The 16,673-nt window shown below is 41.3% G+C and overlaps 1 protein-coding gene across 4 annotated transcripts in view; it reads right to left on the bottom strand.

Moving 5' to 3' along the window:
- The window catches only part of fam189a1 (family with sequence similarity 189 member A1), an 85,483-nt gene extending 70,510 nt beyond the window's left edge, over positions 1-14,973 (bottom strand). For 2 of the 4 annotated variants that reach the window (XM_079666226.1, XM_079666227.1), the window contains exon 1: positions 14,016-14,971. In XM_079666226.1, the coding sequence (XP_079522352.1) occupies positions 14,016-14,261 (246 nt within the window). In that variant the 5' untranslated portion in view covers positions 14,262-14,971. Of the gene's footprint in view, positions 1-577; positions 996-14,015 lie in introns of those variants that run through there. The other 2 variants (XM_079666229.1, XM_079666228.1) reach the window with 2 other exon arrangements.
- Between the last annotated feature and the right edge of the window lie 1,700 nt (positions 14,974-16,673).

The raw sequence follows: 16,673 nt of genomic DNA, 5'->3' as shown, positions 1-16,673 counted from the left end.
CCTCTAATAAGAAACAAAGAACTCCTATAAGGACAATTACAAATAATACAGAGGCCTACTTTAAAATAAATTAAACACAGCACTTGGGGAGTCATCTGCACATTTGGAGGAAACAAATATATAATTAAAATGGGCCAACTTTGAAATAAATAAAACATATAGCTGCACCCTAAAAAGAGTTAACGGTGGGGTAGGTAAGAATGGAGAAACCAGCTCGAGTGCGCTAGAGTTTGAAAATACACAACCGGAAAAAATCTGCCTCTTCCTTCAGACTTCAAAAATCTGCCTCTTCCTTTAGATTTTCTTACCTCCAACACACACGAACGCGCACATGACCAATGAGGGCACGAGATAAATTTGTGCTCAGATGGAAGGCTGACAGGCAGGTAGGCCATCCAGTTATTTTTTGCCGGGCCGGCTCAGATGATTGGTCGTGCTTTTTACAGCGCTACGGCTTCCACAGATTAATTTGTTTATGTATTTATTGTCAAAGCATTTAATATATTCATTGCTATCGGGATGTTAAGAGCATTCCATGGAATATTAAAAAAAGTGTTTTCTGAAATAAATTACATACCCCATTGAATTATGACTGAAGATCGTCAGCTGTCTTCCTCTCCCGTGTTGTTCCTCGATACGTAAAGGCTGCAGCACCGTTGACAACTTCTCTCTACATATCAAACATACCGGTAAACCAGCATCGTTTGCTGTGAAAGCATATAACTCTGTCCACACAGAATTAAATCCTGTCTTCCTCCGGTACTTTTATTTTCTTTGATTTATCCATAGTTCGGTCATCGAGCCGGGGTCAGGTTAATCACCCGCAGGAAAAGGCGCTGGCGCGGGACCGTAGCAGGATGTGACGCATATTTTAGTTGACCTAATTAAAACCGTTTTGTTTTTTATTTATGTGTCACAGTATCACCTCAAAATACAAGATACGAAACATTTTCAACCATGCAACAACATTTAAATAGTCCTACAAATACCTTTATTTTCTTCTTATTTTTGTCTAAGATCAAGGGAGCCAGAGCACAGGGCTTAAAGGGCCGCGGGTTGCCGACCCCTGAACTAGGTAATGTAACATGAATCTCTGGTAAACAGGCATAGAGATAACGACATCACAAGACGAACCGACACCAGGCAAAGGGAGAGAAGGACTAAATATACACATTAGGCAATGCGGCACAGGTGGACACAATCAGGGGTGGGAACAACAATCACTCTAGCAGGTGCCACACGGACAGGAAGTGCCGACACCTGGAGAGAGAGAGTAGATTAATTAACATCAAAAGACAGATATACAAAACACTAAAACACAACAGCTAACAGGATACTATCGCTAAAACCTTACACTCTGGCCTTGAGAGCTCAGACCACAGCAACATGGAAACTGCTGGAAAATGGTTAAAAGACAAGCAACGGAAGAAAGCATCTGCACAAATAAGGGAACCGAAAAACCTAACAAACACAGACATGCTCAAATTCACACAAAAAAACAACCGAAACCAACAACTTGTAAACTATGTATGTTGGATTCTCTGCAATTTGCAGCAAGATTCTATACTGTCTGTGGAAAAACTGCACATTGATTGATGAAGGTGTTTGTGCTTTGTTTCTTTAACTAGAGAAGATTGTTAACCTGGTTTTACCTTTGTAGTGTCTTTCTTCCAATGAAATGTCTGATCATGTTACTGGGGGCAACCAACAAGTATCTCCTTAACGACGATGGTGAATAAGAAGCTGGGAGACACAGAGTGAGTCATGAAACAAACAGCAGCTCCGAAGATGGAGCAGAATACAGACATGGCCTCACATTTATTATCCTGTCCAAGAAGAAAGTAGAGGAGGAGCCGGAGAGCTGCTGCACACAAACACAGGTTTGAACTTCAGTTGTCAAAACATTGTGTTTGTCCTCCAGTGCCCGTTAATGAGAGGGGTACAGAAGCATGAGACACGGCCAGACTCATTACTCCACAGAACAATGGCTGTAATCGTCTTCAACCAAAACATTTCCCTCTCACTCCTCATCCCACTAATAGAAGTCACTCTTCTGAAGCCCCGTTGTTCCTCCGCTTTCATACTGCTTGTCCCCGCTCCCAGAGCCTGTCTCATCTCAGCCATGACGAGCATCTCTCTACGCTCTGATCATCGTGTGCTACAAGCGCTTTATCTTCCACACGCTTCTCCTTCCCCTGAAAGCTCGTTCCAGCAGACGGCAGAGACACCATCCCCCCCGATTATCTCACCTCCCTGAAATGATGCTGACAGGTAACAGGCCATTGTAACTGTCTCTGCCATAGTAGAGGACCTTGAAGAGGTCATAATCAAAGTTGATATCAATTAACATTCTAATATCACATTTAATATGATTTATAACCAAACTTTGCCCATCAGCAGAGCCCTCTGGGATATCATGTGCTCGTTACTGTTCATTTTTGTCTCTCAATTTAAAACGAAAATTATCTTCAGGTTTCAGCTATGTAAAACGTGTGTGTGTGTGTGTGTGTGTGTGTGTGTGTGTGTGTGTGTGTGTGTGTGTGTGTGTGTGTGTGTGTGTGTGTGTGTGTGTGTGTGTGTGTGTGTGTGTGTGTGTGTGTGTGTGTGTGTGTGTGTGTGTCACACAGTTTTCATGCAGAGGGCTCCTTGCCATCCCTTACTAAGCACAGTTGGGTGTACTGATCAATACAAAAGAAAAAAGCTTACAGCATATCTTTGCATTTTTCAGTGTTTATGATACAGACAGAATAATGAGTTTACAAATGGTTTGCTGATGGGGCTCTTTGGGTTTGTTCAACAAAATACGCACTTGCAGATGTACGTGTTGAGGGGAGAAATGAACTAGCATGCACACAATGTTCATTAACTTTCTATATGATGTTCAGGCTGAAATAGATCCTACATTTTGCCTACATATTAGAGAGGGGGGAAAAAACAACATGTTTCTATGTAAGACGTGTGCAAGCTCATGAAATTTGAAAGTGCAATCCCAGAGGCGCGCTCTGTGCTAGAGCCACAGCTAAGACATGGATCCTGCAGAGATGCAGCCTCCAGGGACCGAAACAGGCAGCAAGGGGAACAAAAAGAGTGTAGATTATGAGATGCCGAAGCCATGCCAAAAGAAACAGTGTGAGCTGGCGATGAGGAAGAGGGAGCTGAAATATCAACCTAAGGGAGGAGCTGCTGGCCCAGTGGGGGGGGCTGGCCTCCTTCATGCTAGGAAAACACAGATTCCCCATCATCCCCTCGAAATCCACAGCGATGTCCCTTACTTTCTATTTGCCTTCATGCGTATATCCCATCTTCTTTTTATTTAATAGAGCATATTTCCATAAAACCCAAACTGTTAATAAGAAATCCACTTGTGGATAAAGAGAGAAAAAAACAGCACCTCCCATAATGCAGTGCGGCCTGGGGAGAGTTTGAAAGTGAGCATGTGAGCAAAGAAAGCATCAGGAAGAATCTCTCTCCCACTAGAGTGCAGAGTTATGTCAATGACAACAGATAAAGACAGACGCAAAGCGGGACACTTTCTAAATCTGACAGTAATGCAAACATGTTTGGTTATGTAATAATTATCAAGAAAAACTACAACTGAGCTGGTGTAGGAGTGCAGAGGAACGCTAGCTGTGGAGAGAAAATAGTATTTTGTGGAAGTTTTTGCACTTAATATACTCCCACTGAGGCTCTGAGGTCAGATAATTCAGTTGTGCATATTTTCTTCTCTCATAAACACAAAAAGTCTATACGGGAATGTCCAGAGATTAACTTGTCGGCCTGCTTCCCTGTTGCCAGTCCCATAGGAACTGATTAAACAGCAAGGAGAGCTGAAGAAGATGCATCGTTCAGGCTGTTATCAATGAAAAATGACTTTAAGATTATGCACTCCACCATGGAGACTACAGGGAATACATTACAGGTGACAAATCTGATCTGTGTGTCTGTGTGTCTGTGTGTGTGTGTGTGTGTGTGTGTGTGTGTGTGTGTGTGTGTGTGTGTGTGTGTGTGTGTGTGTGTGTGTGTGTGTGTGTGTGTGTGTGTGTGTGTGTGTGTGTGTGTGTGTGTGTGTGTGTGTGTGTGTGTGTGTGTGTGTGTGTGTGTGTGTGTGTGTGTGTGTGTGTGTGTGTGTGTGTGTGTGTGTGTGTGTGTGTGTGTGTGTGTGTGTGTGTGTACTGATCTGATGACCTTCTGAACAGCATTACTGTTAAGGTCTGACCTCTGACCTGAATAATTTGTCTTCACCGCTCATTTATCTAATGCAGAGTGATTTCATCCTGGTTAACAATTTCCACCGGGCAGTTGGAATGTTTCTCTTTTACGAAATATACCAATATTCCTCCTCTTGAAAAAATTCACCATTTCAAGTATTGCTCCGGCTCTTTATTACAACATGTCTGTTTCTATGATCATTCGGAGAGTTCTTGTTAACTGCATTTATTCAAGAATTGATGCCTCTCAGATTTGTCTTCAGGCTCTTTATTCATGTTTCGCACCATCTCATTAACCTCGAAAAAACAGTGTTCAGCACTGTGGTTGGCTTCTTGAGACAGACAGATAATGATAAAGGAAAATATATGATATAAATGTTGTGTATTGCTCTCTCTTCTTCCCCCTCTTTCTGTTACAGTAGTGTTTATCTGCAGCCTGTCGCCTGAACCTGCCTACACACAAATAACCACCTTGTTGCTTATCTGTCTAAGGATCACACAACCAACCTTTACATCTACTTAAGCTCCATATACACAAATATACACACAGGCACACTAACCCACACCCCCTGACCTACCCTCCCACATGTGTACACACATAAAAGCCTATCCAGCACAACACAGCTGCTAATCATAGAACAAAGGGAGCTCCAGTCAGCAGGCTCTGCCATTGATCGGCTATAGAAAGCAGCAGGGAGGGCCGACAGTCAGCTTTGTAACATCAGGAGGAAGTTACGGCTCAATAGCAGGTAAAGGATGGAAGTCAAACACGTGAACAAAGCTCCGCCTGTCTTTCTGTCTGTCTGAGCGCAGTATCAGACCTTTACACTGATGATGGCCTGTTGCGGCTCGCCACTGAAAGCTCTGCATTTAATTTAAAAAAGGTGAAAGCCAGGAGGTGGAGGTTGAAGTCTGTCACTCCACTGAAAACTAATACTCTCCATTCAGTTCATATAAAAGATGAGTCTGCTTCATAAAGCTTCTCCTTCCTGTGGGATTTGACATGATCGCAATAAATGTGAACACGGATGTTGTTCAGTAGCAGCACCTGTGAGTGTTTTACTTAAAGCAACAGGCTCATCTTCAGAATAACTAAAGCTCATGAAAGACTTTTGCCTCTGGCCGTCTTGCTGCCTCTGCCTCCCTTTAAGCTCCGTTCACCTCTGTTGGCCTGTTCTATTCAGCAGTCTGGCCGGGTCGAGACCGCTTGTAAAGAAGTGCAGCATCAAGCGTTCTGTCAAACACATCCCAGGCTGCAAGTCGGACCAAAACACAGACACACTACAGACTGTCAGGCAGGGGAAAGAGAAGACAGACTTATGAGAGTGATATGCATATAAATACAGTATATCATGCATCAAACACAAAAAGCTTTACCCCAAAACACATGACACTGTCTGTTCTTCAGTCTTCCCACATGTTTTCAGTTCAGGTCTGAAAACATCCAGAAAAACAGAAAAAACCTTGAGCTTTAATTACACATCAACCGGCTTCGTGTCAAAATGATGTATGGCTGCTGGTTTTTTGTGTGGACGCATTTTGATTGTGTCCAAGAAAGCGTCTGTGAATCCAAAAGGGTTTGGTGCGCAGAGATGTGAGAGCACACAAGCAATATGTTTTATTATTCCAAGGTTTTAAAAGATCCCCTTCAGATCATTTTAAAGAAATAAAAACAACAATTAAAAACACTCTGCTCAGCATAATAATTTGTGTCTGATTTGGTTTTATCACAGAAAATACCTGCGTTTACCTGCCTCATTGAAAAAAATCCAAACTATGAATGTGCGAATGTTGTTACTCCTTAATACTCCTTAAAAGGCGCTTCAAACTTCACTGAAAAGTCCAGTCTCACCGATGCGTTGGAACATGTTTTCACATCACACTTGTGTAAGATCAATGCTGGACACAACTGGCGTTCAAACTAGTTGAGAGGTCACTATCTCACCAAGCTATGGCAAGGGGAATTATGGTGTCGCTAACAAATATCTGGGCTAACACTTTGTTTTTCCTGCCCGGGTTAAATTGTTAGAGTTTGATTAGCAACTTGAGACACAAGGCAAAGTTGACATCTACAACCAAAGGATTTCAAGTGACGCTGGTTTAGCTAACTAGCTAAACAAAAACTGCGTTTTTGGGCAGACAATAGCCGAGTGGTTCTGCCTCTTCTGTTCTCCTTACAAGAGGTGTCCCTGCATACGATGAAAGCCCGCTCAAATTTGATTGCTCGATGCAACTCAGACTACAATTGGAAGATATATGAATACAGAATCTAGAGATTAAGTCACAGTCATGTTTGTACGAGTTAAACTGAGATTTAAGATGAGCAAACAGAAGCTCTCTGCAGCAGGTGAACATGAGAGTTCTTCCCTTTATTATGGGGTTTTGGTCCTTTGTTAAGATAAAAAGAAAGAAGCTATTTGGCAATGTCACCTTCTCTAGCTTACTGAGATCAACCATGAATCAGGAAAACAATCAACATTTTATCGATGTTGGACGGGATCAAGAGTTGCAGCTTTAATTTAGTCCTCTTTCTCTAATGTCCCAACATAAAAAGCATTTTACTAATTGATCAAAGAGTAATGTGCACTTGCTCTGATTTGTCTGGCCAGCAAAGTTTATAAAAACAAGACGATTCTGCAAAAGATAAGCCAGCCAATATTCACTTTTTTGATGACCCTGCGTATTTCCCCCCAGAGCAATCTTTCTCAGAGCCCCCACTGCGTCTCTGCAGATCTTTCGACATAAATGCAACCCCGACATTCATCTTTCTCTTTTGCATTTTACCGATGACTGCTCTGTCAACCAGACGTAGTTGAGTGCCAGGTTTTCAGCTATGTTGCTTCGTTGCTTCATAAGGAAATGTATAGCGAAGAGGGGGAATGGGGATGGTATGTAACAAGCAGGCTTTTAACACTCGGTCTTACACCGATGAGTCTCAGCTCATCCTTTACTGGGTGTTAAACACGGATCACGAGACAACCCAAACCTATCAGCGTAAAAGCAGAGGATGGAGACGAGAAGATGGGTAGTCAGGTCATCACTGCAAAGCACACCGAGACATGGGAATTAAGTGAAGTTGACAACTTGAAATATTAGAGCCTCTCTCGAAAATGTAAGGTGTGTGTTTGTTGTGTGTGTGTGTGTGTGTGTTGAAGTGGGAGAAAGGACAAACTGTTCTTTCCACCATTATGGGGCTCACTGGTAGCACTGGAGTGGGGGCAGGATGCTCTGGAGGGTCCTCAGAGTAATGAGTAGCGGCAGGCTGAGTGCCTACTTACTTATTATGAAAAAGGTGCAACAGGAATGTGAATTACAGCTGTTCAGCGACACCTCGTCACAGACCAGGAGCGTAAACTACATGACATCATCACACACGTTTTAAAAGACACAGACTGAGGTCACTGCAGAGATGCTGGAAAACCACCAAGTTAAATGAAAGTAAACAGCAGTGCGATGATTGATGAAATCCCATCTAATTAGTTGATCAATATGAGAGTTAAGGGCAGCCGGTGGACCATGAGCGCTCTGGTCTGAGAGCATGTGTGCTGACCGCACTCTCCATTTAAACTAAACTGACAAGATGAGTAAAGCAGCCGAGGAGACACAGCCTTATTGACAGCTGGGAGTAAAAGGCTGCATCTAAAATAACAAACGGCCCAGTGGACCTTTGTGTTGAGTCCCACAATAATAAAATAATGCTTTTCTCACACTGTTACAGCAGGACGGTCATCTGTAAGACTTGTGATGTCGTTGTATAATGTCATTTACATTGACATCATAAAAAAAAGCTTTTTTCTTCACTGGGTGTATTAAAATAACTTCTTCTACAACCTGTGATTCACTAAACAATCAGATTAACCTCATTTAAAAAACGCCTTTGTTGTGTCTTGCCATGCAGGTGGTAAGGAAATACTGTCATTGTGCTCTGAGGATCATCCTTGGTGGGGCATTGTAAGTCATTAATTGCCATTTATTTTCTATAATCATCATTAAGTCTACTAAATGTCAGACTAAATAAATAAAAAAATGTCATCCCAGTATCTCAAAGGCCAATTTGATGTCTTTAATTGTCTTGTTTTGTCCAAATCCTATAGAAAAACAGGAAAGCTCCACATGAGGCTGAAAGAGAATTATCTTCCATTTTGAATCAAAAACATTATTTAAACCAATAATCAATTTTCAAATAAGTTCCTATTATTGTTTTGTCAATCAACCAATTGATTTGTCAACTAATCGTTGCAGCTCTAATTGATAGCTAACTGCAAAGACAATTTCGATTTGTTTTCTTCTACATTTCTATTCTGTGAGTTCCACAAACATGATATAAGTGCTACACCCCTGAACCTGGGCAAATAAAACCCAAGAGATCACTATACGTTCAGTACTTTTTGGGTGAACTGATCCTTTAATAGTTCCCTGCATCTCTGTATTATCCACACATATCTGGATATATCACCATCATGAATTTTTATATTTAACTATAGTGAATTATAAATGTTGTAGAGTTTTACACACATGTTGGAGAATCAACAATATCTATTTGTTTTGGTTATGGCAGCTCATCATCACTATGTGCTAAAAGTGCAGCACTTTTCTATGTATTATACATTGAATGTTTCATTTCATTTCACTTTTCTTAACCCGGCTCTCTGCATCAGAATGCTATCAGGGGGCACATCTTGCTACAGATTATGTAGTAAAACTCCAAAGAAAGGCAAAAGAAAGAGACAGAGACACTCATTACTTCAGTGGAATAGAAACCAATGTGACCTGGAACTGAAACTATGAGTCATTGAGGTCTCTTTGTAAAACCATATAAAAGAAAGTTACATATCTAAACACTTCTTTGACACTGAGGTGGAAGTATTAAGACTCACAGGAGGAGACTGATTGAACGTAATTCTTATCTCTGTTCACTTTGATGTTATGAGTCTGACATCAAAAGAAATACAAAAATGGTCTCAGTATTTCTGATAACAACCAAATCTTAAAATAACTGACTTCATTTTCAACAGAAATCACAATGATGACCATTTCCAACCAACACTGCAGACTTCACTTTGAAGTATGATATATGTGCACACATTGTGTATTTGTGTCTCAAGATCTGTTGCCAGGATACAAGCGAAGCCTAATAAGCCAGTTAATTAATGATGATTCGTACTCCCCTGCTGGAGAAAAAGAACTGAACCCAGCAACTAAACAATCAAATCAAAACAATTCACCTCTTTGTCTTCGTCTGCTGCTCTCTGTTCCTCACTGAAACCACTCAGAAAAGGGAAAAAATGCAAAATGCAGACCAAATGTTTCTGCAACAACCAGATAAGATCCAAATCCAAAGTCTTTCCAATTTCCTATAGGCAAAAAGGCAATAACCTTGATGAGAAAACTCTGATTCATTCAAGCTTCAAGACAGAAACGCAGAAAAACAAAAGCCCACTGGATGTATGGCACAGCAGTGCTTTGAGCTCAATGTGAATGTCAGCATGCTAACATGCTCATTATTTTTGCAGGTATCTTTTCATGAACCAAAAATAAAACTGTCTGGGAACAATGAGTGTAACAAACCTTGTGTCAAATACCCCAGAAGATTTTTCTTTTGTACAAAATTGCATTTTAATAAAGCCAATGGTTGGAATATGTTGGTGCTGAACAAAATAGAGACCCAACCATGCTACCAACCTGCCCACTATACTTAAACCCCAATAGTCCTAACATGTCCAATTTATCAAAAAGCCCATCATCATCCTGTAAAAAAAACCAGCCCATTGCTCTGAAAATACACACTCCTAGCATCAAAGAAGAGCACATATGATTAATTATTTTGCAGAATGACAGCAATATTTGTTTTCCTTCTATGGTGAAGTTATGACATGTCCCACTCTGCCTCTGATTGGTGAGCACTCACTGCCTTGGTTGGTCAGGTTTAGGCATGAGTTTTGAGATTGGTAAAAGAGAAGGTAAGAATATCAGGTTCAGCCAATCAGAGCCATAGTAGAGGGGGCATGCCTTCGCTGCATTCTGTTTCAGAGAAAGTGTGTATGTTAAGAAAAAAATTAATTTGTTTACTTGCTAACGGACTTTAGCAAAAATAGGAAAAAAAATTGGATTGTTGGGATTTTTGTAATTATGGCTCAATGGAGAACAATGGCATAGCATGTGGACGAACATTGCCATCCTTCGAGTCGAGGTAGAAAGCAAACGGTTGACAACTTTACTCCAACATGGACCTTTGCCTTCTTTCCACACACAGAAACACACCAAGACAAAGAAGTTGACAGCATCCGAATATGCCCTGCATCACAACCCCCTACAAAACACTTTGGAGCTTCTATTCAAACACTCGCTCAGGCAGATTAACGCAGAATTTGCTGACGGTTTGTGCTGGAAATGCTGCAGAGAGAGCTGCCTCACGCCTTAAGCCATCTTTGTTACGGCACTGTCTGTATATTTGGGTTGTTGGAGTGTTACTTTGAGAGCAGCTGTTCACATAATTACCATTCATCTTCTACCACACAACCAGGGGGGGGGGGGGAAAGGAGAGGAATAAATCCTAGTTCTTCCTCCTGATGGATTTACGTATACACATATTTTGTACCTCTTGTCTTTATTCTCCATGACAGGAACATATGAAAGGAGAAGAGATGATTTTTTTGCATTCTTGTATACATGTGTGTCTGTGTTGGACACTTGGATCTCTTCTGATCATTAAATTGTGGAGACTCGAGGTGAACAGTAATTAGTTCTGCTTGTCAGCCAGTGACAGCTTCAGAGGCCCTTTGGCGGCCATGTCGCCTTTTTCAACCGAGACCCAGCAGGGCGGTATGATTCACGCCCAACAGGTAAACGTGCTGCTAATGTTTTTAAAGAAAGGCTGGAGGCCGCTGTTCGGTCGGTCTCTGCAGCCTCAGAGTGTGCACCACTCTGCATCATCTTTGTCACCAATTATGAATGACTAATTGTGACATGTACAGGAAGTGACTGTGGCTGGCAACTGGAGTGCCTAAGTGCTACAGGAGGGGTGTGGGATGATTACAAGCCCCAGGTTGGGTGCAAGAAAGACCAAGATATGAGTAGGATTAGTCTCTGTTGGCCAGTCAAGTGTGTGGGTGCGTGTGTATGTATGTGGCTATGAGCGTGTGTGTATGAGTTTGCATTATTGTGCTGTCAAACACACATATCTAAACATCAAAGCTGTAAAACATGTTTTCCTACAGTGTGAAAGATCAAAATGAGGGAGACAGATGCCTTGTTATTCACAACACTGAAGTGGGATGTGTGTGTGTGTGTGTGTGTGTGTGTGTGTGTGTGTGTGTGTGTGTGTGTGTGTGTGTGTGTGTGTGTGTGTGTGTGTGTGTGTGTGTGTGTGTGTGTGTGTGTGTGTGTGTGTGTGTGTGTGTGTTCTACAGGGATTGCTATGTGTAGGATGTAAAGATTACGCCTTCTCTCACTGTGGCTGATGTGAAAATGAACAATGCCAGTCAGCACAAAGATCCTTAATGACATCCCACAGTGACCACACAAAGACACACACACCTACATCATGCACAAACCCACACGTTACCTTACACAAACACACAAGCAGGATATTTTGTCAACCTCCTCATTAGCTCAACATGATAGGAAGCTGTACATAAAGTCTTCAAGGTTCAATGCTAAAGCACAGATGCCATAATATCAAGATGTTTTTTTACTCCTGGTAACAGGGGCACTTGTCTGCAGGATATCAGAGGTTCCTTTAAAGTGCACCTATCATGCTATTTTTAGGCAATAGCATAGGTCTCAGATATATACAAATATATAAAAAACATGTCGTGTTTTGCTCAAAATACCAAACAGATCACCCATTCTAGCCATGCCTCATATCCCTCTATTTCACTTCCTGTTTCAAAAGTGTTCATTTTATATATAAAGCTATTATTATTTAGGCTACTCAGACAAAACTAATTTTGAAGATTTATTTTTTTCCACAGTTTAGAGCTCAAAACTTTACAGAGAGTAACTTCCCATGTCTGATTGATTGGTGATGGAAGTGATTTGCCCACAAGCAGAGTCCCCAGATGTGGAGCTGATATCAGACGCGTTATCTGGGTTTCGGGACCACTAAGGCCCATGGGTCTTCCTCCTGGCTATTTGTTTTCAGCACCTGGCTCAGCTTAAGTTACACTAAACCTTATCTTAGCTGTGCCTTATACACAGTTCCTCTAAATTCTTGATAACATTTAATATCCTTTACTGGTCCATTTTTCATTGACACCTCTTCATTAGTGAGATCAGTTTGTGAGTGACAATGTGTCTCTTTTGACGTTTGGTGCAAACATAAAATACAAAACATATTGAAAAACAGTTTTATGTGTAGCTGAAATAAACCAAAATCATCAGATGTAGAAAAAGGAAGGTTGATGGTCTCCCTGAAGACAAAATGCTTTTTCTTTGTTTATTGGATTTACATTAGATTAAAGATGAAGTATGTTTCATGTTATATTACCCATTATAAGAACATCACTAAACTTTTAATAAAATACCATTCATCTCTGAGAAGATGTGGATTGATGAATATTTGAAAGAAAATGCTTTCGCTGTGTTTAAGAAGAGAGCCTTTTTTTGGGCATGTTTTGCTCTTGTTTGCAGTGCAATCAATAATTGTTTTGGTCGAGGAGATTTTGTGCCTCTCTGCAGCTGTATATTTGTTGTTTGTGCATGACACAATAAATAACGAACACACAGTCAGGGGACAAAGGTACATCAGGTTTTGGTGCACAAAGAAAGCAGGAGGTAAGATTCAGCACAACAGGCTGACAGACCTCCAATAAGCCTGAGGAATCGATCAAGAATGTGCATTGACCTTTGCCCTCTGACCCCTGTGATTACCTCTCTTCCCTGTAACTATACACTCCCACACAGAAGGGAACTGACATGTTTCATCACTCTCCCCCTCATTTTATCTCTCTCTCTTACAACACCCATTCATTGACCCTTTATATTTCCATCACTGCTTTATGAAAAGCAACACACACACACACACACACACACACACACACACACACACACACACACACACACACACACACACACACACACACACACACACACACACACACACAGATGGCCCTTGTGCCACAGACCTCCCCTCAACCCTGCACTCTACCCTGCTGCATCTATAATTAATGGGGCAGCCCTGCTTCGGGTCTGTGGCAGAAAATCAGGGATGTGTGTGCATTCATAAATATTTACGTAAAACACCATTAAAATTTAACATGAAAAACAACATCTCAAACAGAACATGCTGTACACACCAAGGAGCACTGTAAAGCATTCCAAAATAAATACCCTGCTCTTTGACTGTGTGTGTGTGTGTGTGTGTGTGTGTGTGTGTGTGTGTGTGTGTGTGTGTGTGTGTGTGTGTGTGTGTGTGTGTGTGTGTGTGTGTGTGTTTGTTATCACTGATGATTAGCTCTAAACGAATTGCCTAAGATTGTCACAAAATGTATTCAGAAACCTAATTTCTTCCTGGCGATGGCATCCCAATTAGTTCAGCTCTCTTCAGACTGAAGAACGGAACCTCTTTGAGACATAACACAAATCAAGTAATAGCTTATAGTATCGATATATTGTTATCATAGACACCACGTTGAGATCATTATGCATACAGATTATTGATAGCCTACTGTATTGATGCAAACTACCAATCTGTAAGAATAGCTGCTACACCACCTTTCTTCTTCTTTACAACATAAACAACTCACATCATGCTTGTTTAATGCCACCAAATAGACGCAGCAGTGTGTAATGTAGTAGGCTACTCACAGAGAAACCTGCCCAGAAGGGGCACGAGTGGCGGACTCTGGGGGAGGTTGTGAGAGCCAGAGCCGCGAAGCTGACGGCCAGGATGAGACTCCCCAGGACCATCTGAGAGACCCCCAGTGCCAGCATGATCCTGGTCCGGGTCCGGTACTCCCTCAGCCGGGACAGGCTGCGGGACAGCGACGCGGGGCTCAGGGACCCCGGGCCGCCCATGCTGCTGCCGCCGCGGTGCAGCGCGCTCACCGGCATGGTCACTGAGGGGTACGACAAACTCAGCAGCACAAATAAACGAAATTACATCCACAGACAGCCGAGTCGTTAAGTTGCCTGCAGTGCGCCGGTTAACGGTACACTGGAGGTCAGTATCCGGTGGGGATGATCCTCATCAATTAGGATGCTCGGAGTCGCTCCAATTAGAGCTGCTCTGCGGCGGATGGGAAGAGAAAGGTGAGGAAAGAGCGGAATGTGCGAGCCAGCAGATGTTTACCATAACACTCCTCCAAAGTATGAGGATTCTCAAGTCAAAACGCACCAAAAAAAGAGCTGGGGTTCTCGGCGTCTGCTCCGGCAAAGAGCCCATTCCTCAAAAGTGGAAACACAAAAGGGCAAAAGCGCATCATCCTGCTGTCAGCCAGCCTTGCACCATTGTCACGCTGTCATGCTCGCCTCTGCAGGCTCTTAAACTCCTATAAAGCGAGAGGTGAAGCCTCATTAAGACGCGAATAAAAGGAAAGGTGCACTCCTGTACGATTAAACAGAGAAACAACGTTGAAATAAGGCAGAAATCATCGGGGTTTTAGGTGTCTATTTAAATATCCGTAGTTGTGAGCGAGCAGCGTTTCCTCTGTGTGAGGTTTTCACAGACGACAGCAGCTCTCGCAGCCAGGACAGGAGAAGCACACTGCGTATTGGAGAGGTGCCACTCTGTGCGTCTTCATGGCGGCGAGCTGCACGGAGTGTGTTTTTACTACGAGAGTGGAGGAGGGGAGGAGGAGGAGGGCTCTCTACTATCAGGCACCATCAAAAACATGCGCCTGATTTGTTACTCGCTGCTGGTGAGGTAGTGATGGAGGAAAACGTGAGCATAGCCTATCTATAAATAAGGGTATTTTGTTTTAGTAAAGGAGTTCACGTTTTTAAAGCGTGAAGAAGAGTGTTATTCATCATGTAATCAGGATTAAAAAACAATCCTATGTTTAAGTTCTTGTGGGTGTACATTTCTTTTTTTCAAGTGACCGTATAAACCTCCAGCCGCAGCATCAGGACATCATCGACTGCATTGTCATTGAACAATGTCTCTGTTTGTCCTTCAGGCTGCAGGTAGTGAATAATGCGACACACCTGGTGAGGATCCTGCCTGAAGAGCTTCTTAAAATTAGACTGGGCACATTATTAAATAATTAGTGATTATTACAAAATCTCTCGTCAGGTTCACATTGGTTCAGGCTTTTGATCAGTGCTGAAAAAAGTACAAATATTTACTAGGCTACTTAAACAGTTGAAGGTATACGGTTCCTGCTTAGCTTGAATATTTTCCAATTTATGCTTCTTTAGATTTCTGCTCCATTCAATTTGAAATCCAATATTATATATAGCCTACATATTTTTGCCACTGAGTGTGTGAGTCTTATTTTTTATTTTAACACAAAATCAACGAATTAAGTATTGTGTATTAGGATGTATTAAACTGGCAGGATTTTAGCCCCTCCTCTAGCTGCAAGTACACATTATTAATATTAGACCTGAAGGATATACTTTTCTGGGCCATTCCGCATTATGAGAACTTTTACTATAACAACTTAAAGCATTTTTGAATGCTAATACTTGTGTACCTTTAGTAAAACGAAGTCTAACTAGTTTTTCCATCAATGTTGTGATGCATAATTAAATGCATTCTTGTGGAAATGAGATTAAGAAGTTCATCCTAGCAGGATATTTTTATATTTTTGTTTTTGAGAACCAATGGTAGCACTTATCCTGTAAGGCTAATTTAATTGCTCAGATGTTTCATCATAACCATCCATTTCTTACACATTGATAGGGACTGTGTCGTTTTTAAAATAATTGCTTAAGGCTTTTTATCACTCAAATATGTTGCTTTTCTTTCAACATCAAATTCCTTTTATCACAGCAGGCCGTAGAGACTAAAATTAGAGAAATATTGAAATACATTAAAATCACATCTGAAGGACTTCTGTATTTCTGACCTTGTGAAGCACTCATGCAGAGCTAAACTGCACCACCTAGCTGTGAAACCTGAGCATGATGTCCATTAATGAAATTATATACAGCTAAACATCTAGATAAAAAAAAAAAAAATGAGTTAAATAACAAAATGACATCTTCAATTATTAAAAACATGTACTGACTCAAGCTCTTTAAAGAGGAATTTGTTATTTATTCTTATGGAGCATTAAACTGGACATGTTTGAGTTTATGGTCCAAACATGTAATTTTACATTCACCTGGATAATTATTTTGAACACTTCACTATATTCTGATATTTTATTGATAAACAAGCAATATTTTTCTTCTAAAAATAATACAAATATACTGTTAAATGTTTGTTTCATTGCAATCCTGAATAACTTATGTGTATCAGCTGAGGTGAAAGTAAAGAAAACATCCATCATCATCAAATCAAAACATCCTTACAAACAG

This window comes from Notothenia rossii (assembly GCF_949606895.1).
Source record: "Notothenia rossii genome assembly, chromosome: 2".
NCBI lineage: Eukaryota > Metazoa > Chordata > Actinopteri > Perciformes > Nototheniidae > Notothenia > Notothenia rossii.
Note: the sequence above shows the minus strand (reverse complement) of the source record. Positions and strands in the feature narration are given on the sequence as shown.